Source organism: Erithacus rubecula (assembly GCF_903797595.1).
Source record: "Erithacus rubecula genome assembly, contig: SUPER_Z_unloc_3, whole genome shotgun sequence".
Taxonomy (NCBI): Eukaryota; Metazoa; Chordata; class Aves; order Passeriformes; family Muscicapidae; genus Erithacus; species Erithacus rubecula.
The window spans coordinates 687,528-713,296 of NW_027635944.1; the positions used below are offsets into that span (position 1 = coordinate 687,528).

The 25,769-nt window shown below is 39.6% G+C and overlaps 1 protein-coding gene across 3 annotated transcripts in view; it reads right to left on the reverse strand.

Annotated features, from left to right (window-relative positions):
• The window catches only part of LOC306814878 (coiled-coil domain-containing protein 171-like), a 167,125-nt gene extending 142,166 nt beyond the window's left edge, over positions 1-24,959 (reverse strand). The window contains exons 1-5 of one of the 3 annotated variants that reach the window (XM_079331370.1): positions 10,512-11,182; positions 9,261-9,340; positions 6,399-6,531; positions 4,549-4,723; positions 2,733-2,780 (exon numbers count right to left, since the gene is read on the reverse strand). In XM_079331370.1, the coding sequence (XP_079187496.1) occupies positions 2,733-2,780; positions 4,549-4,723; positions 6,399-6,531; positions 9,261-9,307 (403 nt within the window). In that variant the 5' untranslated portion in view covers positions 9,308-9,340; positions 10,512-11,182. Of the gene's footprint in view, positions 1-2,732; positions 2,781-4,548; positions 4,724-6,398; positions 6,532-9,260; positions 9,341-10,511; positions 11,183-22,937; positions 23,573-24,937 lie in introns of those variants that run through there. The other 2 variants (XM_079331372.1, XM_079331371.1) reach the window with 2 other exon arrangements.
• Between the last annotated feature and the right edge of the window lie 810 nt (positions 24,960-25,769).

Below are 25,769 nucleotides of genomic sequence, written 5' to 3' on the forward strand. Positions count from 1 at the left end.
AGTCTGTTTGCCTGGATGAGAGTCTTGCTCAACTGAAAAAGCAGAAAGATCAGCAAGGCTGCTGCCATAGACATGTATAAAACAACTTTGAGAGACAGAGACTAAAGGGCTTTGGGAATTTTTTTTTTTAAGAATGAGGAAAACTACCCAAATGCAATAAATAATAGTTTAAAATTGTTTTGGTATATGAATAATTAGAAACAGAGAAATGTGAAAATATGAATGCACATTTTCATAAGAATATGAAATTACAGGCAAAAATATACACTGAACTACAATACAAAGGTAGGTAAAGCTGTACTTTAATTAGCTCTTTTTACATTTCTAGAGCTTTTTCCTTCTGAAGAGAAGCTGGGATATTCTTTAAGAAAACTGTCACAGCCAAGAGTGTGATAACTACATTTCCTGAGTACTTCTGGTGTTGGATTAGATATGCTGGCTGACAGATCTGAATGGAGGCAAAGAAAGGGATCTGCGTGGTCTGTTCCTGAAGGATGTGTTGACTGGAGCAGGAGAATGAACTGGAGTACTAACTGGAGCTCTAAGCCTTTCCCAGGCAGAACTGGACATGGTAAAAGGACTTAATGACCTAAGACGGGAGGAATCATCCAGCCATGAGATGGTTTCGATTCCGGTCGGGCTAACCTGGACATACATGCTCGTTGTTGGTCGTCGTACACAGTAAGTTCTGCCATTCCTGTTACTGGGGATGGGGATTCTAATCACGTTAGGTTGGTGATACACCCAGAGAGAGTCCTGTAAGTCAGAGTCGCTTCTTGTGTAGTACATCCGATCAGCGGTTCGGTTGGCTAGAGGTCGCAGTGGCCCGAAATGTCGGCTGTGACTTCGGTCAAAGCCACTTTTTGACCCGCTGGTAAAATCTTCATCTCTCCCACCTGGGGTAAAAACTTCATCACTAATCTCTCTCGGAGGGGTAAAAACTTCATCACTAAGCTCTCTCGGAGGGGTGAAAACTTCATCACTAATTGGTCTCGCAGGGGTAAAAACTTCATCACTAAGCTCTCTCCAGCTTGCTGGAACTGAAAAACAAGAAAGTACAAGAGAGTATCTACATTTGCTGTTAAATACCTCTCACAGTGGTATGTATGTGAAGTACTTGTAACTGTTTGCTTCTTGTCCTAGGTGCTTATTTGAAGCAAACAGCAACTGATTATAGACATTAATCTTTCTTTGATGAAGGACAATAACACAAGCATTCTGCCCTAGGAAGTGTTGGAAAACAACAGCACTTTATTTGAAGTGCTACAAATATTTACGCACATCTTTTACTTCTCATCATTATAGCTGCTAGGGTGTATTTTTTTAATCCAGAGAACAAACTAATTTAACAGTCGCCCTGACAAAAATTTTCATGCCTGTGTTAGTTTTCACCACCTCCCTTCTTCTCTGAAAAATGTCTCAGAACATTTCTGTTAGCAGAAATTTTATTAGTGCATTACCTTTGCAAATAGTTATTGTTGTTGCTTGCCTAGAGCAGCTGTGCAGCATGAAGGGAGATGCTGGCTCTGAACCCACATCTAAGTGACTAAAACTGCAGAAAAGCAGAACTTACCATCAGGACGAAGAGGAGTGCTGACTCCTCGGGTATGAAGTAACTTGGAAGAGATTCTGCCGGAGAAAGTAAATGAAATTCAGAGAATGTAATATTAAAAACAAAGGAAATGCAAAGAACTGAAATAGTTATGGTTGGAAGGGAAGGCTATGTTGGTTACAGACACAGTGTAGGTTCTGTAGGGTGCCATACCAGAGGCTGTGTCAGTTCCAGACACAGTGTAGGTTCTGTGTCTAGGCTGTCCCCAGTGTATTGGAATAAAAAAACAAATAAAAACCAAATCAAGACAGAATCTACATTTACTGTTAAATACCTCTCACAAAGGCACATATGTGAAAAACTTATAACTGTTTGCTTCTTGTCTTAAGTGCTTGTTTGAAACACATGGTGCCTGATTATAAGTATTAATCTTTCTCAGATAAAGGACATTAGCACAAGTATCCTGCCTTAGAAGTGTTGGAAAACAAAAGCACTTTATTTGAAGTGCTACAAATATTTACGCACATCTTTTACTCCTCATCATTGTAACTGCTAACAAACTAATTTAACTGTCACCCTGACAAAAATTTTCATCCCTGTGTTAGCTTTCACCACCTCCTTTCTCCTCTGAAACAAGTCTCAGTACTCAGTAAGTACTTTCTGATAGTACTTACTTTATTATTCCATGATCTTTGCACTTAACTCCTGTTGTTATTTGCCTACGGAAGCTGTGCAGCATGAAGGGAGATGCTGCCTAGGAACCCATATCCAAGTGACTCTAACTGCTTGAAAAGGACACTTACCACGAGGAGCAGGACTACAAGGTGTACTCATTCCTTGGGGTACAAATGGATTCCAAAAGGATGCTGTTCAGAGAAAGTAAATTTGAAAAACAACAAAGTGCACAGAAATGAAAACCAATTGGATTTGTCGGAGAAAGTAAATTTACTTCAGTGGAAGAAAATGCTTCAAACTATGGAATTGCACAGAACAGACATAGTTATGGTTGGAAGGGAAGGCTGTGTTGGTTCCAGACACAGTATAGGTTTCTAGGGTGACACATCAGAGGTTAACTCCATTCCAGACCCAGTGTTGGTTCCATGGTGCAGTTCCTCAATGCTTAGGTCACCTTCTGCTACCATTTTTGGGAAATATGGACTATAGCTCTGGCCAAACTAACCTTCTGATCCATATGTAAAAGTTTGCTGTCTAGGCTCACTCCTGCGTGCTGGAATAAAATAGAAGAATAAAAAAATAAATCAATAGAGAAACTACATCTGCTGTTAAATCCCTCTCACAAAGGTATGTATGTGGAATACTCATGACTGTATGGTTCTTGTCTTAATTTGAAACACAGGGCACCTGATTTCAGATATTAATCTTTGGTAGGCAAAGGGCATTACAACAAGTATCCTGCCCTTGGAGATGGTGGAAAACAAGAGCACTTTATTTGAAGTGCTACAAATATTTACAGAGATCTTTTACCCCCTATCATTAGAGTTGCTAGGGTGTGTTTTTAAACAAATTTATTCTCCCTTTCACTCTAATTAGGGAACACATGCCATGTTAGCCACTGAAGGGAGTCCTTTACGTTTCACCATCAATTGAAATCAACACTTCATACTCTTCAAATATTAGTCAGGCATAATGTTACAGGCCACATTTTAATTAAATCACTGTAATATTCAAATATGTTACAACAGTCTGACAAGTTAAAAGTTCCCATAGCTAGAATACTGAGTAACAAACAATTCTTGCATAGAAAAGGCACTTTCTTTGCCAAATAGCAAGTGTGGGGTTGAACGACTATATTTCTGAACACTTTGTCCTAAGTTACTTAATGGGATTTATAATATAAGTTTCGTATTGGTATTATTTTAAATTGTGTGATTTATACTGTTAGGTTACACGTATGACTTGTGTAAGGAAAGCCACATGATAAGGAGAGCATTTCTACCAGGAGACCTGCATTCCTTAGCTATGCAATAATGTTGACAAGTGACACCCAGTTGATTAAAATCAGGTAAGAAGATTTTTGTAACTTGTGTGTTCTCCAAATGAGTGAAAGTGCAGATTTCTTATTATCTTAAAAAAAAAAAAAAAAAAAAGGGCAGTATAAGGTGCACTTGCAAGTTTCAGAGTCTCCTTCCATCCTTGTAAGGTTACAATCTCCAGGAGTGCTCCAGTCTTTTCATTGAACAGCAAAAGTTCACAACTACATCTCCTCTACTAAATGTAAAGAGTATTATACTTACATAGATAATAATAAATGCATCACCCCAACTTTAAAGTGTGAGAAATCTCTCACAGCTTGAAAAGGACTAAGAAAATTTGAATTTCTGAATGCAGAACTAGTAGGGGGAAAAAAAAGTCTAGGTAAACCCCTTCCTTTCCACATACTGAATACACAATACACATGTAATATATATACATATACATATACACATATAATACACTAAATGCATAATACAAATTATATGTATAAAAAGAAAAGCAAAGATGACATGAAGAGGCCAGATAAAAACAGTGAAAACTAGAAATACGTTAAAAGATAAGAGAAAAAAGTAGTACAATAAGAACTCCTGAGGGGAAAGAAAGTTTTTGGAAAAGGTAAACAAATAAGCAGAACTAGATTTGATTTGTTTTCCCCCTGAAATGAAAAAGGAAGAACTGCTGGACATAGTGATAAGCAGGATGTAGAGAGGGACCCCTTAATTCCAATTCTGTACACGCTGAAGGAAGGAGTAACAGCAGGTAAGGAGCAAGGGCAAAATGAGGCATTGATAGGTCTTGCAGATTATATTTAATTCATGTGAGGCAGCAAGGGCTCTGTAAACTCTTAGGAGCTTACAAAAGCAGATGAGTAAGGCATGGGAAAGTTAAAGGTTTCAAAAAAAGCATAGTAGCCATAAAACTTTGTGCATTCTCTGCTTGTTTGAATGACATGGGACTGATGTAGCCTCTGGTCCATGTGTTTCCGTCTTTTTTCAACTTACCTTGCAGTTCCCGAAGTTTGGCTTTTGCATCACATATCTCGTTCTCTGCAGAATACATCCGCATCTGAGCGTCTTTTCTAGCAAATGACATTTTACTCTCCAGAACTCCACGAAGAGCCTCTCCTCTCTCGAGTTCTAACATTAATTTCATTAAATCATCTTCATAGTGAGACATCTAGAAAAAAAAAATTTCAGAAATTGCATTCACAGCTGTTGTAGTGTCATGTCTGAATTTGAAATACAATCTTGAAACTTAGAATTTTGGATGCTTTTTTGAAAATGCAAACTGATCCTCTACTTATATCATTTTCATGTACCTTAAACATACCCTTCTCTCAAAGATACTTCTGCCTTTAGACAACAAAAGTTACAATTGTATTCTACAGTCAATTTTCTGATAATTTATTTAACAACTGGAAAAACAGTCATGGTGGGATTCTAGATTATCAGACACCTAGTAACTCATTATGGAAACACAAACTTCCGTCCAATGATGTTCAGCAGTCAAGCAGAATGCTATTAAACACTACAAACAAAACAGAGAATACACTTCAAAAAAGGTTCTGATCCGGTGTAAGAAAGATAGTCTAGTCACTGCTGCCAGAAATTACCACATTCAAGCCATTTGAATGCAAGAAGGTGGATAGTCAAATATACATTTCTTCACAACATCTACAAAGCAGCACTATCCTTATTAATAGGAGCACCATTAATGGGAAATTATTTAACCCCATTAAAAAAATTCTGCCTGATGCACTTGTGGCAAACTAGTACCTAAATGAAGTAGCACTAAGAAAATATTTTGTTGAAATTTTCTTTAGTTTTAATTATGATCACTGCTGCAAGTAAGAATTCTGCTCTTAGGAGTTTGTTAGGGGCAGCTGCTGTGGGTGCTCATTCATCTGTTTTAGATTAAATACAGCCAATAAACCAAGTTTGTTATTCCATATCTATTTTTTAGAGATTCCTGCTTCTTACACAATGATTTGTTCTTGTTGTGCTCTTGTTGCTCCATCAATGGTGGGATGATTCTCTAAAATGGATCCCTGGAATTACCAGGATTAAAACACTCAATCCAACAAACCATGTCTTACATTGAGAATTCCCAAGGCTGGGTGCAAAATATTCCTCTGCATGACTCTGCTGTTGTGTAGTGCTCAAGTTTCTTACACACACCTTCAACTATCAGCAATGACACTAAAAGTTATATCAGTTCCTACAGACAGGCATGAGAGATCTGTACAGTGCTGCTGTATTGTTATTTTCCAACTAGTGACGGTGATTTTGATTCTCTCAATGAGAGGCATTTAAGGAAATAAATTACATTTATTTCAAGGGTAAAAGAAAGCAAGTAAGCAAGAAAGCAAACAAAAAAAGTCCTTACATCTTCACTGTTTTGACTGGTGAATTCCAAGTATTTTGTCTCAAGCGCCTGGACATTCCTTCTCAAATCTTCAATTTGATTTGCTCCATCAATGGTGGGATGATTCTCTAAAATGGATCCCTGGAATTACCAGAATTAAAACACTCAATCCAACAAACCATGTCTTACATTGAGAATTCCAAGGCTGGGTGCAAAATATTCCTCTGCATGACTCTGCTGTTGTGTAGTGCTCAAGTTTCTTACACACACCTTCAACTATCAGCAATGACACTAAAAGTTATATCAGTTCCTACAGACAGGCATGAGAGATCTGTACAGTGCTGCTGCTTTGTTATTTTCCAACTAGCGACGGTGATTTTGATTCTCTCGATGAGAGGAACAAATTGCATTTAAGGAAATAAATTACATTTATTTCAAGGGTAAAAGAAAGCAAGTAAGCAAGAAAGCAAACAAAAAAAGTCCTTACATCTTCACTGTTTTGACTGGTGAATTCCAAGTATTTTGTCTCAAGCGCCTGGACATTCCTTCTCAAATCTTCAATGAGATCCCTTTCGGATTGATTTCTGCCCTGAGGAGATCCTTGCATATCAGTGCCTGATCTGAAAAATGTGTTTTCCTTTAAAATGAGTATTCCTTTAAAAATTCAAAGGCACTTTACTTCAATTACCCAAGCATGGGCCCCGAGATTTAAATATTCACATAAATAATATTACTTCTGTGCCATTTGCATCTACTATTGCTCTTTGAAGAAAGCATTATACAGAATTGCTTCTTTTGCAAGGTATGAAACATATGGCAGCAGGAACTTGAAAGAGAAATGCACTTTGCATTAAAAAAACTGATTTCAGCATAATGTGCTCATTATCCTTTTCTGTATTTGTTTTCAATAATGAACTTCCATAATTTTTGATCATTAACTTCCAGGAGGCTTAAAAACAGCATTCCGATAATGCAAGTTAAAAGAACTGGCAAGCTCTTTGTCTCCATGATAAGTCTCATTTTTTTAACAGGAGTTACCATCTCAAAACCATCTCAGTTATGAAACAAATTCATAGATGTAAAAAAAACCTCCCTTTTGCATACTTTGTCTTCAGAGATACACACATTCAAACTACAGACATGCAACTGATTACAAACACAAGACAAATTAAAGGTTTGGTTCCTCCAATTACTCTGTTCAATCTTAATTTCCACAACTATTTCAGCTATAACAAAATCTACTTGGAAATGAGCAGCATCAGCCTTCAAGCACCCCAAACAGTAATAAAAGAGTCAAAACCAAGTTTCTGTATATTAAGTGAGAAATCCAAATATAAAATATACAAATTTGTATATATATATACAGACATAAATATATGCAGATACACATAAACATATACACATAGATGAATGTATGCATATTAAAACCACATTTATTAACTAGTGAAATATCTTTAATTGAAATTATTATAACTTCAAACTGGACAACTTTGAAGTTATTTCAGTACTTGAAAATCAGTGTTCATATTATTTGATATGTTGGTTTTCATATTATTTTAAGTATGTAAGAAAGACTGCAGTAACTGTTTCCTCCACACAAAACTGCAAGAGTTTGTGGGCAATAAAAGTGAAATACACTGATAAAAAAATATGAAATAAGCACTAAATTGGTATCATATAATACAGAAATGTAAATACTAAAGAACCGTACCTTTGTCAACATCAAGTATTTTTTACAGAAATGATATTGTACTGCCATTTAATAAATAGATCCTTCTAAATAAAAAAAATTACCACTTTTCTTCTACATTTATGTATAGGCACAATAAACATTTTTCATTACCAAAATGACAGGTTTGCTCATGTTTTTTTTTTTCTTTGACTGGCTAAAAAGACACAAATGCCATCAAGGAGGGGATTGGTAACTTAGAAGTCTTGCCTTTAATGACATTACTACTATTAAAAGATAAAATTTCAGGTTTTCAGCTGCAAAATTATATGGCACCACAGGAATTAGCAAATTAAGGATGCTATGGAAATGAAAAATGAAAATTAGAGCACTAAACCAGAGATTATTATATAATGTACTGGGAAAAAAAAAACATTAGACATCTTTTAGAAGTAGCATTTTATGAACAACTTCTGAACTCATAATGTAGTAGGTGGAAACTTAAAAACATATATCAGAAAACCCTATTTTTTTGCATATAGAATTTTAAAAAAACCAAGCTAACAAAAACAAATAAATGAAGGAAAAAAACCCAACTAACCAGTGACAGAATGGCTGAACTATTATTATGTTAACGACTTCATTTTGCTTATCTACCTAAACATTTTCAAATACTATAGAAACTAGCCTTAAGAATTTTTGCTTCTGTGATACTTTCTTTAATTATCACAGCATGGCAAATAAAAGCAGTACCTTATGAAGGCTTCCTACTTCCACCTGGAGATTTTTACTTTCATCTTCATGTAACAACTAGAATTGCTACAACCATAAAGCTCTCTGAAGATTCAAAGAAAAAACCCCACAAAAGTGTGGAAAGTTTCAAAGCATGCACAATTTAATGTCTCTCAAATTTCAGAGAATGTTTTCAAATTCTATTTTCATGTACTACTAGTTCATCAACCCTTGGTTTTGAGCTAAAACACGTTTTTCACGCACACTGTTTCTATCTAAGACATCGTTTTTAGCAGGACTTTAAGAATCTTCAAGGAAGCATATGAGGTGAAGGAGCTCTTGATTTCTACATTGCAGAAGAGATTTTGTAGTTCAAACCCCAAATTCTCAGCGTTCACAAGTCTGATGGTTACACTCAACATTGACACAAATCCACCTTTACACTGGCTTCGTTTCCACAGCTGGCAGAAAATGCAGAGTAATCTTGCAAGAGAGAGAAATGTTCTTTCACTTACTACCTAGCAGTGTCATTTTGCTAAATTTCTGCAGCTGAAGGAGCAGACTGCAGTCTGATTTTCTGACCAAAGTCCGTATTTGTGGAATTTGGCTGTTCCTATGTAACTGGCAGTTTTGTACAGACTAAAGAGAGACAAATAGTTTGTGACAAAGATCAAACTCCTATTAAGTTATAAAACACAGGGATCATGGTAAGACTCAAAGCCAAGCTCTACCACCTCAATTAATGTGGAAAACCTCCTGTGCCTCCTGGGCAGTATTCCTATGTGCTGGCAGAACTCTCTCTGCCTCCTGATGGCTCTATGACAGCTTGCATGTATACAGCATATCTGGTTCCTCCTGAATTGCATCATTTCAGGCATCTAGAAAATAAAGAAGCCACAAAAGCAGGAAACAATCTGCTAGACATAAAAATCCAGAACTGGACCTCACCGATTAGCTTCCCCACAAGTGATGTTGATTGAAGTCTGTGAAGTCATGGTGGTGAATATACAGCTTATGAAGTCTATAAACTGTGGGGAATTAAGAACATAGTCAACCATATATTCTTTGACTTGATGACCATCAAAGATTAGTCTCTTCCATATCATAAAATCATTACGGCCTCTAGCACAGATAGGCTTTACTTTATTTGTCAACCCTCTAAAATATTAAACTTTTAACCACTCTTGAACAATTACACAGTGTCACTGCCACGTCACTTGAGCAATTACCACAACTGCAATTTGATGGGAGCTTTAGAAAACAGAATTGTATTGCCAGTCCTCCAAGCCTGAATATTGTAGAGAAATAAATACATATATATAGAGAGGAGACTATTCACTGTCAGAGTTTTCAGAACACCAATAATTTTGTTATTTTGTGTTATGTTTGTGTAGATTGAGCTACATTCTCCTAGAAGATTGCAAACTCTGCTTCTCTTCAAACCACTTCTAAGGGAGATAAATGATAGTACTATGATTTTTTAAGTAGCTCAAATACACCATGTTACCTGTCTAATAGAACACTTGCTGTGTTAAAGGCTGCTAAGGCTGTCAGAAATTGCACAGCAGTTTTGCATTGATGTAGCCTTGAGAACTAAGAAATTAGTCTTTTTGTAACACTAGTCTCCTTATTTTTGCAAGTTACACCAAACTCTCATTAGCTTACTACCACACATAGGCATAAATTTAAAAAGCATGCTATTTCATCCAGAAAAAAAAATTCCAGTGCCATGGAACGGCTTATGGCAGTTCCATAATTAAACAAAACAGCAAAGAAAGTTTTTGCTGGGGGAATTGTGTCTGATGTGTCATAAAAAACTTGTATCAGTTTCTTCTTGCAAGCTTCTGAATATATGCTGAATACTTCAGAGCAGACCACTGATTTAGAATAGATATGAGGAAGAAACTCTCCTCATTGAGGGTGGTGAGGCCCTGGCATAGGTTGTTCAGGGCGGCTGCGGCTGTCCCATCCCTGCAAGTGTCCAAGATCAGGCTGGACACGGCTGGGAGCAGCAACCTGGGCGAGCAGAGCCCATGGCAGGGGCTGGAACAAGACATTTGAAGGTGCCACGACATGTGAAGGTGACAGACACCACCCAAGAATAAAGGCAAACGCGATCTTAAAAAGTCGAAGCGCACTAAGTGAAAGCAGGCAAAGCCTGGAGCATCAACAAACGGGCAGCGGAAGCGCAGAACTCACCGGACAGTCTGCCGGCGGTGCCTGGAGCGGTGGCGATGCTGCTCCTCCTCCAGCATGACGAGCTGCGACGCTCGCAGGGCAGCGGCTCCCGGCACCGCAGCGACTGCAGGGCTGGGACCAGCTGCGACAAACGCGGAGCCGCAGCCGGGAACTCCACGGTTGCCACGGACGCGCACGGTGATGCCACAATGCCCGAACCGGGCGGGCTCTGCCGGGGCTCCCGCTGCTCTCCCCGCCCTCCCGGACGTGTTTTAAGGCTTAAGGGCTCCCCAAGGGAAAATAAAAGTGCAGGACACTGAAAGCACCGACTGACACCAAAGCCACACCGAGATGTGCGAATCCTCAGGACAGCGCACTCTTGGGCCAGAGAGAGGAACGAACAGCTGGAAAGTTTCGAATGTCTGTGCACAGAATTCAAAGCAGGGCGCTCTCTGGACCAAAGGAGCTCATTTCCCTCCATGAGGAGAGAGTCAGGGTTATGAAAGGTTCTCGTAAAACCTCTTGAACGCAGATATTTTGAGCCCCGATGTGAGCGTGTATGTCAAACAACAAGTGAATAAACGCCACCCTACAGGATCCTGGAAAAGCACTTGCTTCTTCCCTGAGCACTGCTGTACTTTCTGTAGCTCTGTTTTTCAAGTTCCTGTTAAATTCTCTGTCTGCACACCCAGCATGCAGATGATTTAACTCTTTGCTGGCATCAGCCACTGTATCCTGAGCTTCTTTCAGGTTTTGTCTTACAGCCACCTCCATCAGGATACTTGGGATATATCCTTAAGACTGAAGGTTTAATTGCAACAGATAAAAACTCCATAACATTTCAGACTGTCTGGGATAAGTCTCAAAATTTCATTTCTCATATGTGATTTGATGGCTGTAAGTGGCTTTCAGCTGCGGTTTTGCTAATTCTGTCTCATGTACTTATTTAAAATATATTGTGCCAAATGAAAGAAGGGGGGATGGAGGGTATGTTGTGTGTTGTTTCACTTTTTCATTATTATTTCGGAGTGATTTTAAAACAAATAAAATAATAAAGTAGAGAGCAAGACAACAACTAACTCCATGGACAAATCACAGAAAAGTGAGGCTGAAGTTTGGATATCTGAAATAAAGATTGAGTTAGGAAATGCAGACCTTCCCACAATTGTCTTCTCTGTCCTTCTGTGAGGAGAAGTTCTCAGGGCTAGTCCATGGCCAGATGTTCTCTATGTGTCTTCTTTTAGAGTTTCATGTAAGACTTAGCTTTGATCTGCTGCTTCACTGGGCACACACCCTACTCCCTTTTTCCTGCATGAAGACAAGCAGCCCTAATGCACCCAGCTGTCCCAGCCCAACAAAATATCACTGGGATGCTGGCACTCGCCTGAAGCTCTGCACTGCTACCCTGAGGCAGGGCACGCTCTACCCCTTCTCACAGTTCATTTCTAAAGACCACTCTAGTACTGACTGAGGCTTATTGTTTATTTAAAGGAGACAACAGTGGCAGTGGCAGTCAAGAGCTTCTGTCTGGGGCTTTGACCTTTCATACTTCTGTCCCTCTGTCACCTGCTTTGGGCAGCAGCGTGAACATTAAATGTACTTGGAGCTCTGCTCCATTTCTGAGGCATAGCACAAGAAGAAATAAAGTTCATGCAACAAAGTGGGCATGTTTGCTAGATGCATTTTTTGGTATATTTTTCCTTCTGCAGACTTTGATTAGTTTTTTTAAAATTACATTATAATAATATAATATAATATAATATAATATAATATAATATAATATAATATAATATAATATAATATAATGTAATGTAATGTAATGTAATGTAATGTAATGTAATGTAATGTAATGTAATGTAATATAATATATAATATAATAGTAAATAGTGCGTTTGAGGTTTCATCCCCATTTTGCTTTCACTATATTGTAGCTTCCCCTCAAAACACTTTTACCTACCAAATCTGTAAACAAATCAGACAAAATATTGGACAGAATCCAGTAACAATGTAGACAATTGCCTGACTACTCTGAACAGATATTTAATATGGTGACTATTTCATATCCACATTGTTGTATGAACTGTACACAGCGGCTGAGGCAGAGGTGCTAAATGCTACACAAGAAGCTCAGGGAAATTCCCAAGGAAAGTCCTCAAAATGTTGCATTTGTTTATTTTTAATAAAGAGACTCTATGAAAAGTAAATATGACTTTGCATCTTCTTTATAAAGATTCAGCCATAACAATCACAAATAAAAGTACAGTGGCTTAGTAGAACTCCTCATGATTAAGCCTAAACCACAGTTTTACGGTAAGCACAGGAAATACTGATGTCCCCAAGTGAACTGGGAAAATTATTTTCATGGACCAGCTGATGATTTCCAGGCATGACAGTTATAATGAGACCAGAAGGTTTGTTTTCCCTATCATAACCTTTACACAAGGAAAGAAATTCAGCAGAAGCTTGAGGCCCAACCTCTCAAACACATTGTGGCATTTTGCAATTCACGTGAAATTGGATGAACAAACAGACCAACTAGATTGATGGCAAATTTCATTTTGCATGTTACAAATATTTGAACCTCATCAAAATAATATAACACAGAATATTAATACAGATCCTGTGAGTGCTGAATAAGAGAGAATCAAATTTGCCCAAATTCTAATATGGCTAGTTATATTTTGCATATGTAAAACTTATTTTCACCTAAATTACAAAGAGCTATTTTTACTCACTTCTTGTACCCAGATGGTTGTGTAAGATTGCTAGTATTACTGTAGCAGTGTTTTGCATCCTAACCCCCAATGCAAAGATGCATTTCAGCCCACTGTTAAATAATCTTTTAGTTAGCCATGAACTCACCTGTCCACGCAGTAAACTGATTTTCCACCGGTTTTTGAATTCAGCTAAAAGCCTTCAGTAATTTGAAGCATGCCAAGTAAAGCAAAGCAAAATTATTACATTGGAATTTACGTCACTTATTCTTCCAAAAGGAGAGCATTACCTTTCCCAGTGGCTACACACATTGGGATCTTCCAGATTCAAAGACACAGCTCTGACACTCCAGTGGTATAGGAGTATGACACGGAAGCCAAGAAAGGAGTTGAAATAAGAACGATCTTTTCACAGAGATGACTGTGAATGAAAAAAAAACCAAACCAAAACAAAACAGTAACTTTAATGATACCATACAGAATATAAAGTAGCTAATAATGTTGAGCCATCTGTAGTCATCCTAAGGCAAGGAGCACTTCAAGGAACACACTCTGCTTGCCCAGCAGCAGCAATATTATGCCCATTTTGGAAGAAGAACCCAAATGGAGGAGTTTCACACGAGGTCAGCTGGTGGACAAAGTGCGTCTCCGAGGTCCTGCTGTCCCCTCCAGCTGCAGCCCCAGGCTGGGTGTGCTCAGCCAGGCTCTGCCCACTCTGACAGCCAGAGCTGAGGTTTGGAATAAAGGCTGGTATTTGCTCAAGAGCACAAGAGCAGAGAGGCTCAGCTGTGACACAGCACCAGGATCCCTGCACGTTCCTCATGTTCAGGAAGGGTTTGTGCCTCCCCATGCTCCCCATGGCCAACACAGCCTCTCATATCACCCTGCACAGCCACTGCTCTTTAAACTTGAATCCCCAAAATTTAATTCCCCCTCCTCAACTGGCTGTACAGTTGCCAAACAGAATAAACATTCATTAGAAAAAGCTTTTGTAGTAACATGAAGGTCTAAGAAGATTATCCTAACGCTTTTACTAAGCACATCATTTTCATCTGCATGCTAAAACATGATCCTTACACAGGCAAAATATCAATTAAAGATCAGACAGCTTGAATGGCTTAATTAGCATGAATGCTGACACAGTCAATAACGATATTCCAGTAAAGAAAATCCTGCCCCAGAATGCTTCTCCTAGTCTTCTGACAGATGGCTTTAAATGATACACACTCTTTTCACAAGGTAAAAAAACCAAAAAAAACCAAAAAAAAAACCCCAGCAAGAATACAAACAAAAAACAAAGAACCAAAAAAAACCCCAACATTTGGAATATCAAGACACAGACCTTTCTCACAGATGAAGGAATATTACAGTTATTTCTACGTTTATGCTCTGCTGACTGGAGCATAAGAAGTCAGTTCTAATTACTGACAAACAAAATCTGTTAGTATCAAAAATCAAGATCAATGTCCTGGCAAAGAGTCTGTAATGTAACTACTACACACTGAAATCTGATTCCACTGCCGTCATTCATCAAGGAAGACACTACTTAACAGGACTAAGGATGCTAGAACTTGACTGTCATTTCACTACACCATTCCTGCCCATACCTAAAGAAACACTATTTCCCTACACTGTGTTACATTAATTTTTTTTTTTTTTTAATCGGATCGCATCCATCTTACATTACTACCCACATTAACTTTGGGGTTTTTAAACCAACATATCATGGGGTAGACTAAAACTGTGGCACATACACAAAGAATTTGGTTTTTACCTTCCTCAAAAGCCACTTGCTCCCCAAATAAGAAGTGAAAATGCCTAGACAAGAAAAGGGAGGTAGAGAAATCATGCAAAACTCCTGCCAAGTAATCTGAACATCAATTCAAGGGATCCTTACCAGCTGCAGTGAAAAGCCCACTCCAAACTCTGCTAGATGTTAAACCCTTGGTTACAAACCCTTGTGCTCACATCAAAACAGGTCATTTAGCACTGGAACCCCTGGACAGGTCCTCCAGGTGCCCACTCCCACCCCACCAGTGATGGCATAAAATGAAGGCATTAGCTATCTGAGTTTTAAGTAGACATCTAAATGATGAAATTTATATACAAATAAGAGGCTAAGGCCTTTGTCCCCCTAATGCAAGGGCAGTACAGTTTCTGTCTGTGGGGGTTCAGACCTGGCATGCACAGCCCTTCCCCTGGGGAACTGTGCCACCTCTGGATCCATTTTACCACCTGATACACCAAAAAGGGGAACTCTATTTCCAGGGAAATGAAGTAGACACAGCCAGTTGACTTCACACAGGTCACTGAGCTGCCTGCAGTTTTGAGGGGTTTTTTTGCCAGATATGGACTATAATCAGTGAGCAAGAGCACAAAGTTCACAGCCAGTCCTGTGAACTGCTCTTTTCTGTCAGAGACTTGTAGCACTCCAGACTTAAAATCACACACTAAAGAACCTAGACAAAGCTATGGCACTTCCATAGCACATTAGCACTCAATACTAAAGTGATGCCACTGATTCACCTCTTGTGGGAGCACCACACACTTGATTGTATGACAAGGCCACATGGCTGGCTATGTAAGAAAAATTAAACAAAGGCTTTTACCCATATATTGATGCTATGCAGATGCATGAGTTACACAGGTAAACAAGTAGAGACTTGGTCCTCAAATTGCAATTTGTCCAGCTTATTAGAAATCTGGAGCACACCTGCCCAGCTGGTCTTTCTGATTTGAGATGGGAAATCAAAGCAGCCACGCTAACACTATTTCATTTGCAGGGCCACTAAGTAGCAACCAGTACAGTTATTTGGCTACCCAGCCTGGTGTTTTCCTAAATTCTGTCTCCAGTTCAGATAGGTGCACACCCACTCCTTCCACTTCCAGAACTCACATACCTAATTATATGTGCTTTCCTCCAAGTATTGTGCTATTGGGCACAAATATCATTAAGGGATGTTGACAAAGTAACTGGAGCCAGTTTTCAGTCTCAGTCTCACATCAGGCATACTGCTCAATCAAAGAATCCAAGACTTTTCAGCAAAGGTCTGCAGCTTACCTGCTGGGAAACAAATGCTACTCTCCAGAATTGTCTTTTTGAGGTTTCTGTCTTTGTTTCCTCCAAGATGCCAGATAAAACCTATTTTTCCTATATAGAGTAATTATATTAATCAGCTTTCTAAAACACTGCTGCCAAAGCTTAGTTACCAACTTGATAAAATCAGCTATGAAGCATCTTCTATACTGCCAACACGTTCCAAGGGAGGTTTTAAATTCACTCTGTAGTAAGAAGTTGGTACTTTGGAAAAACTTCAGAGCTGTATGTGATTCTAGGAAATGCATGTTCCCTTTGACTGCATTTCAGTACTCAATGACTGGCAGCAACATTTAAGTATTAATAAGGTTACCAAAAACTCCCCCTTTCCAGCTCATTTGAGGAAAAGCGGCTGCATAGTTTTCCTAATTCATTTGTGCTTACATTTCCAGTTTGAACCTACTCCTTGACTGAAGGACAAACCAGGAAATGTTTATGCTACTATTACTGTTGCCAAAAGAGTATCTGTACAGGATTTGTACACAACTGAGAATTTCTCTAGTCAGCTGCTGCTGAGGGACATATGCTGGAATGAAAATAAGATATTACTCAGATTTACGTTTTCATGTGCAGCTCATGCTATTTACATCTATACACAAGCATCCCTCGATTCCAGTGTGTACACTCGCTCCAGTTTCTGCTCACGACTTCCGTGAAAATGAAGGAAAAAGCCTTCTGTGAAAATAAAGGACAACCTTTAAAAACCGAGCAGTGTGCTCTGAGGAGTACCTGAAGCGACTCGTCCAGGCTCGCAGGAGCGCTCCCGCATCCCGAACACGGGACACACACGCCTGGATGCTCTGCAAAGGCGGAGGCACCGCGGGCAGCCCCGCATCCCACCCGCTCCCCGAAGGATGCTCTGCCCAGGGCAAACCCCGCTCCGGGAGCGACGCCGTCTCGCCTTCCCTTCCTCCCCGAGGCTGCCGCGCCCGGCACCTGCGGGACGGGACGGGACGGGTCCGCTCAGTGCCCACCTGTCCCGCGGGCACCTCCCCGTCCGACCGAGCCCCGGGAGCCGCCGCCGGCGGCACTTGAGCGAGGGGCGGCGTGAGCGGCGGGGCCGGCGGGGATCAGCCCCTCGTCCGCCTGGCCCGGACCGCCCCCGGCCAGAGCCGCAGACATTTTGAAGCACTTACCGCTCTCCCGGCGCCAGCCTCGCTCAGGCGCGGCACCGGGCCGGCCGTGTGTTCCCTCAGTGCCCGAACCGCCGTCCTCCGCTCGCTCCCTGGCGAAGTGCGAGCTACATATGGACCTCAGAGGTCATTTTATTCGGCCCAGTGAAAGTTAGGTACCTGCCCAGCAGGTGGTCGAGGAGTGAAATCGTCTTTTCAAACGACTAAATGCTGAGGTCCCGCCATGAGGGGCTGATCCTCAGCCCCGTCAGGAGCAGATTTACAGAGAAACAAACGTCATGTTCTCCTCTCCAGAGCTGCTACGGAAAGGAAAACCACAGTGACTTTTGCAGTTAAATATATTCTAGTACATTTAAGATGCTTATCCGCTAGAAGTGTCGTCTCTTCTTATTTTCATTTTTTCCTTGTTCGAACACGCTGTCGCTGGTTTCTGCGGTCGCTGCTTGGCTCGGTCTTTGCCAGCGGCGGGCCCGTCTTCGGGCCGGGACGGGGAGGAACGTTCCAGCACCTTCTCAGAGAAGCCACATTTGTGCTGCTAAAGCCCGGCCGTGGCACCCCATACAGCTTTTCCCCATGCTCCTGAGGTGTGGGGGTGCTGAGGGTGCTGTCCCCGGGCAGGCACTGGGGGGTTGCTGTGTGCCGAGCGTGCCCCAGCCCGGGCTGTGGGGGTGCCGAGTGCCCGCACCTGTGGCTGCTGCCGGAGGCTCTGTGGCTGCTGCCGGAGGCTCTGTGGGTGTCCGGTGTGTGGGTGGCAGCTGCCCGGAGCGGCACGGGGCAGCGAGAGGAGAAGCGGCGGCGCTGCCGCCTGAGGAGGCGCAGGCGGGAATCAGAGATGGCCCCTGAGCTCCAGGCGGGCCTGCACAAGGGGGCCCCGGCAGCGGGAGCTCAGTGCCCATGGCGGGAGCTCACACGGTGCGGGGGTGCCTGAGGGGAGCTGGGGTGTCCGTAGCTGGTGCTGGCGCTGAGGTGCTGGATGGTGCTGCTTCCTGGTGCATCAGTGAGCTGAGGCTGCAGCAGGTCTCGGGAGCTTGTCCCGGACACAGTAAGCTGATGTGGTGCCGACGGAGATCATGGCAGCTACACTAAAGAGGTGTGGGGACAGCAAGTGGCCAGAGGGGCTGCTTGGGTTTGGAAGGCTGTGGGGTGTTGGCACTGAAGTCCTGCATTGCAGGGACACGGGGGTGTTGGGGAAGGTGTCCTGAAGCAGGTTGTGTGTCTCCCAGCTGGTGGTGTAAAGGGACTGGGGGTCCCCAAGATTTCTTGCAGGTTGGGGAGCTGTTCTCAGGACAGGTGTCACTGGGGACCGTCAGTCCCAGTGCAACCTGGTGAGCCCAAAGGCCCTGAGATGGAGACCTGGCCACGGAGCCCCCATTTGGAGATCAAGTGGCGACTGCTGCATCCCCAAGAAGTGACAGCAGCTGGTGCCAGAGCTCGTGTGTCACCTCAGGTGGAAGGGGATGTGTCCTTGTGGGGCCCTGGATGGGCAGTCATAGTTGAGATGCAGAGTAGCAGAAACTGAAATGCAGCTGGAGATGGAGGCTGGATGTACATAAGAGAGACTCAAGGGAGCCAAAAATTCAGTGCAAGCATCGTGTGAATGTAGGTCTAACAGGGAATGGAGTATTTTCTTAGACATATCTTCAAATATTAGCAATGACAGTGGAAGTGTTACTAGTTCCTATGGACAGGCATGAGAGGTCTGTACAGGGCCACTTCTTCGTTACTTTCCAACTAGTGACTGATTTTGATTTACCTCATGAGAGGATTATTTCAATCAAATAAATTGTATTTAAGGAAACAAAATGCATTTATTCCAAGGGTAAAATAAAGCACAAAAAGAAACAAAAATGTTCTTATGTCTCAGCTGCGCTGATTGGTTAATTCCAAATTTTTTTGTCCTCAAGCTTCTGGAATTTCCTTGTCAACTTTTCAACAGTTTCCATTTCTCATGGATTTCTATGCTGTGGTAACTGTGGTTCTTGTACTATCATTATCTGAGCTGAAAAATGTGTTTTGAAAAAAACATGAATATTCTTTTTGTGAGAAACGACTGCTCACTTTAAAATTTTACAAGTTTATTTACCCAGAGCAACACAACAAAGAGACTGACTAAGGAAAAAGGGACAGTGCTGGGTGCTCAGCTGCAGCCGGTGGCACAGCACAAAGTGGCAACTCTGCCTTTTTTACCCCTGGTATTGTATCAGCCAGATATATGTGCAGACCTTTTCCTTACATGTCCCTGGCCATTCCCAAAGTCTGCCATTGGTATAGTAACACAAAAGTGCAAGAGTTTATGGGCAATAAATGTGAAATACATCGGTAAATGTGAATAAATTAAGCACTAAATTGGGATCTTGTAATCCAGATAGGTAAATACTAAGATACTGTACTTTTGTCTACATTAAATATATTTTACAGAAATGATGATATATTGGCATTTAATTAGTGGATCTTTCTAAATAAAAAATGACCAGTCTACCTCTAGATTTCTGTATAGGCACAATTAACACTTTTATGACCAAACATTCACCTAGTGACGTATGTTTTTTAGGGATTTTTTTTGACTGGCATAAAAGACGCAAATGCCATCCATCAAGGAGGGGATCGGTAGATTAGAATAAATCTTGCCTTTGCTACCATTAAAGGATAAAATTTCATTTTCTTAGCTGCAGAGTAGAATATTTTATAATTGAATGAATACTAAGTATATTCCCATTTGAAAAGAAGACAGATCTGTTTCTTTCAGCTCTCCTATTAAATACCCACCAACAAAAAATTCATAATGAGAACACACATTAAAACTTACTCAGAGAAGAAACTAGCTATGCAATTAAGTATTCTGCTTAACTGAATCTGGGGTGGAAGGGAGTGGGGAACCAAAACCATACCATGCATGAATTACACAACAAGCAATAGCAAATTAAGGATGCAATTAAAATGAAAAAAAGATGTATGAGAGCATTAAACCAGAGAACATAATTTTATGGACTGGCAGAAAATGCATTAGGCACCTTTTTGAAACAGCATTTTATGAACAGCTTCTGAATTCAAAATGCAGTTGATGGAAAGTTAAAAATATATATATTAGAAAACTCTTTTTTTTTTCTTAGTATAGAACCAAAAAAACCCCAAACCAACAGAAACAGACAAAGAAAAACATCAGCCAACCAGTGACAAGAACTGCTGAACTATTACTCTATCAATGACTTAATTTTGATTGTTTTCTTAAACATTTTCAAATAAAATGGAAAGTAGCCTTAAGAATTTTTGTTACTATGATATTTTCTTTAATGGTCACAGCAAATGCAGTACTTTATGAAAGCTTCCTTCCACCACTTGTAGGAGATTTTTGCTTCAGTCTTCGTGTATCAACTGGAAGTTCTACAATCGTAAAGCTCTCTGAAGATTCAATTAAAAAATGACACAAAGTTCCTGGAAAGTTTCAAACCATACACAATGTGCAGTCTAGCAGAATTAAGGGAATGTCTTCTACTTTCATTTTCATATATTACTAATTCATCAACCCTTGGTTTTGAACTAAAACGTTTTTTTTTCCAAGTACAGTTTTTATCTAAGACAACATTTTTAGCTAGACTTCAAGAATCTTCAAGAAAGCATATAAGCAGGTGAAAGAGCTCTTGAGTACTACATTCAATAAGATATTTTGTAGTTCAAAATCTAAATTCTCAGTGATCACTTCACATGAACCATTACACAAATCCACCTTTACACTGGCTTAAATTCCACAGCTGGCAGAAAATGCAGAGTAATTTTGCAACAGAGAGAATTGTTCTTTCACTTATTACCTAGCATTGTCATTTTGCTAAACCTCTGCAGTCCAATTTTCTAACCATAGTCAATATTTTTAACTGATTAAAGCTTTCTGTAGCAATTCAAAAATTGAAAACAAAGATTACCCACTATAAATCATACACAACTTTTTGACAAGGGTCCTAGGAGATTCAATTGGCTCACTGAAGTGCAAAACAATGTTTTCATAACAATGTAAGTGTATATGAAAAGCCATCTTTCCTAGACCTGCTGGATATGTTTTCCTACTCTCACCCCAACCACTACTACAGGCTGGACCCTACCATAACTATGATTTTCAAAAGTTTTGTTTTGGCAAATAACCTGTAACAGGCCAGTTACTCTCTGTACCCATTCACAGTACCTTTGGTTACTGATATGAGCCTGCTGTGAAGGGACTGTCAGGTTCTGAACCTTTGGTTTGGCACATTGCACTAGATTTTCTGCTGACTGGAAATTGCAGGCAATGTAAACTAGGAGCTGCACTCAAGCTGCCTACTGCCATTTTACAATGGCTTCAGGAGGAAACTTACACTTCTTTTCCTCTCTCATGTGCATTTTCTGACTCTTGGAAATCTTTCTTTGCTGAAACAGCTTCTCTCCTGCTGCCTTGCTCTTCTTTCAAAGCATCTTCAAGTTCTCGAACTCTTATCTACCAAGTGATAACAAAGCAGGTTAAGGGAGATAGGAAAGACTACCATTCTCTTCAATGCTCTTCACCATTGTCTTCTGCTTTTTACAGGTGAATATATTCTTTTATTTCCATATAGAATTAGAAAGCATTGAACACATGTAAAAATGTATTAATACATAGGACTCAAAACAGAGAGTAAGACATATGTTTATCAAAAGCATGTTCTGTTATCCTTTCATGGTATTTGCATTTTCCTGTTTCCAATTCTTTATATTAATGAAGTTTTCAAGGGGAATATTATTTTTTAAGTAGACTTGTAAAAGGGTGGGATTAACAGTAAAAACTATGTTTGCACTCACAACAAACCTCGTGTGGAGATTGTTCATGTAAATAACAAGGTATTCTTTACCAGAACCTTACCAGTTCTTTATCCACAAAAGACAAATCTCTAACTTCTAGAAAGTAATTCCTTCTAGTCCCTTTGTATGTTGTACAAGTATAGAGGGAGTCAAGAAATCTAAATCATCACTACTGATTTTATCATCCCTTCAGAAACCTAGGTGCCTGTACTTGGAGCAGGTCATAAGAAAAAAACTGACTGGTTCTTATCTGGTATAAGAAAGGTAGTCCAGTCATTGCTGCCACATTCAAGCCATTTAAATGCATGAAGGTGGGAAGTAAAACTTGCACTTCTTCAAAACATCTACAAAGCAGCAGCATCCTTGTTAACAAGGAGCTCCATTAATGGGGAATAATTTAACCCCATTAAAAAGATTTCCCTGGTGTTTTTGTGTGGCAACTAGTACCTAAATGAAGTAGCAGTGAGAAAATAACTTCCTTAAAATTTTCTTTAGTTTGAAATATGATTTCTGCTACAAGTAACAATTCTGCTCTTAGCAGTTTGTTAGGGGCAGCTGGTGTGGGTGCTCATTCACATGCTTTAGATTAAATAAAGCTAATAAACCAAGTTTGTTGTTAAGGAAACAAATTACATTTATTTCAAGGGTAAATGCAAGAAAGCAAGCAAAACAGCAAACAAAAAGCAAACAAACTCCTTACATCTTGACTGTGTTGACTGGCTAATTCCAGGTTTCTTTTGTCAGGAGTCTGGAGTTTCCTTCTCAGATCTTCAATGGTGTCCATTTCTGGTTGATTTCTGTCCTGATGAGGTCCTTGCATATCATTGCCTGATCTGAAAAATGTGTTTTCAAAACACATGAGTATTCCTTGAAAGTTTCAATGCTTCTTTACTTCAATTACCCAAGAATGGACCCAAAGTTTTAAACATTCACATAAGTAGAACTATTTTGTGCCATTTTCATCTACTATTGATCTTTGAAGAAAGGATTATATAGAATTGCTTCCTTTGCAAGGAATGAGAGATATAGCAGCAGGAACTTAGAAGAGAGATGCACTTTGGATTAACAAAGTTGATTTCAGCATAGCGTGTTCATTATTCTTTTTCAGCATCTTTATTTTTGATAATGAGCTTCCATAATTTTTGATAATTAGCTTCCAGGAGGCTTAAAAACAGCATTCCAGTCATGCAAGTTAAAAGAACTGGCAAGCTTTTTGTCTCCATGGTAAGTCTCATTCTTTAACATGAGTTACCATCTCAAAACCATCTCAGTTATGGAACAAAGGCATAGATGTGGAAAAAAACTCTTTTACATGTTTTGTCTTCAGAGATACACACATTCAAACTACAGACATGCAACTGATTACAAACACAACACAAATTAAAGGTTTAGTCCTCCAAACTACCCTGTTTTATCTTAATTTCCACTACTATTTCAGCTAGAACAAAATCTACTTGGAAATGAGCAGAATCAGCCCTCAAGCACCCCAAGCAGTAATAAAAGAGTCAAAACCCAGTTTTTGTATATGAAGTGAAACATTTAAACAGAGAATATATGGATTTATACATACGCACACACAGAAATACGTACAGCTACACATAGATACATACTGATATGCCTATTCATATTAAAAACATATTAAATAGTTAAATAACTTCAAGTGAAATTATTATAACTTTAAACTGGATAACTTTTAAGTTGTTTCAGTACTTGAAAATCAGTGTTCACATTATTTGATATATGTTGGTTTTCACATTAAGTGTGAAAGAAAGACTGTAATAACTGTTTTCACCTTTATAAGGTTTATATTACTTCATAAAGTTTACTTTGTACTTTCATAAAGTTACTTCAGGAGTTTATGGGCAATAAATATGAAATACACGGATAAAAGAAATATGATTTATTTAAACACTAATTGATATCCTGTAATACAGAAATGGAAATACTAAAGTACTGTGCCTTTGTCTACATGAAGCATTTTTTACAGAAATGACACTGTACTGCCATTTAATTAATAGGTCTTTCTAAATAAAAAATTACCATTTCTACATTTATGTATAGGCACAATAAACATTTTTCATCACCAAGAATTTACCTAATGATGTATGTTTTCTCATATTTTTCTTTTTGAGTGGCAAAAAAGAAACAAATACCATCAAGGAGGGAATTGGTAACTTAGATTAAATCCACTCTTTAAAGACATTACTGCTATTTAATGATAAAATTTCAGATTTTTAGCTGCAGACTATAAATATTTAAATATTAAAATTATCTGATATCACAAGAATTAGGAAATTAAGGATGCTGTGGAAATGAAAAATGTGTATTAAAGAACTAAAACAGAGAACATTATACTACGTACTGGAAAATAAAGCATTAGACAGCTTTTTGAAATAGCATTTTATGAACAGCTTCTGAACTCACAATGCAATTGGTGGAAACTTAAAATATATTATCAGGAAACTCTGAAATTTCTCTTAGTATAGAACCAAAAAAACCAAACCAACAAAAACCCAAACTAACAAACAAACAAAAAGCCCCAGCCAACCAGTGACAGAACTACTGAACTATTATTATGTTAACCACTTCATTTTGGTTGTCTGCCTAAACATTTTCAAATAAAATAAAAACTAGCATTAAGATTTTTTGTTTCTGTGATACTTTCTTTAATTATCACAGCATGGCCAACAAATGCAATACCTTATCAAGGCTTCCTACTACCATCTGAATATTTTTACTTTCATTTTCGTACATCACCTAGAAGTGCTACAACCATAAATCTCTCTGAAGATTCAAAGGAAAAAAACCACACAAAAGTGCAGAAGGTTTCAAAGCGTGCACAATTTAAAGTCTCGCAATCTTCAGGGAATGTTTTCTACTTTCATTTTCATATGTTACTAGTCCATCAACTCTTGGTTTTTGTAATAAATAAAGCAGGGCCCCAAGCCTTTATTAGAATTCCATGGGAAGGCCGCCGCCTGCTGCTGATGGTAGAGCCAGTGATGTCGCAGGGAAGAGGTCCTCTAGCCATCCTGCAGGCAGGATGGGAGTCCCAGTCCTCACGCGCATGCACAGATCTCGCTTTTAGCTCAGTTGGTCCAGGGTTGTCATTCTTGGGCACTACTTCATAGATGATGGTTACTCTGGCGAGGCTCCCTTTCAGTATCTTTGGGTTTTCTCCATTACCCAACATCAGTGGTTTTTCTATATCTGATGTCATTCTTCTCTTTTTATGATGTCTTGGTTGGGCTGGGACTTCCGCCGCAGAGGTGTCCATTTGGGAATATTTGCTACTTTGCATATCAGGGCAGAGTCTTTTGACTGTCAGGTCTTAGCAGCTGGCAGCCGGAAATGGGGCAAGGAGAAGGGCGGAAGTGGGAAACAAGAAGTATTGGTGTTTGAACTGGGAACCATTGGTGAGTACAGCCTCGACCTGAGGGATACATAACATATCTTCTTAGAACAGTAAGTAACCTAACTCTTTAGAATCTTATCTTTTAACGTTAACAGTATTGTTTCTAGTAACACTTTC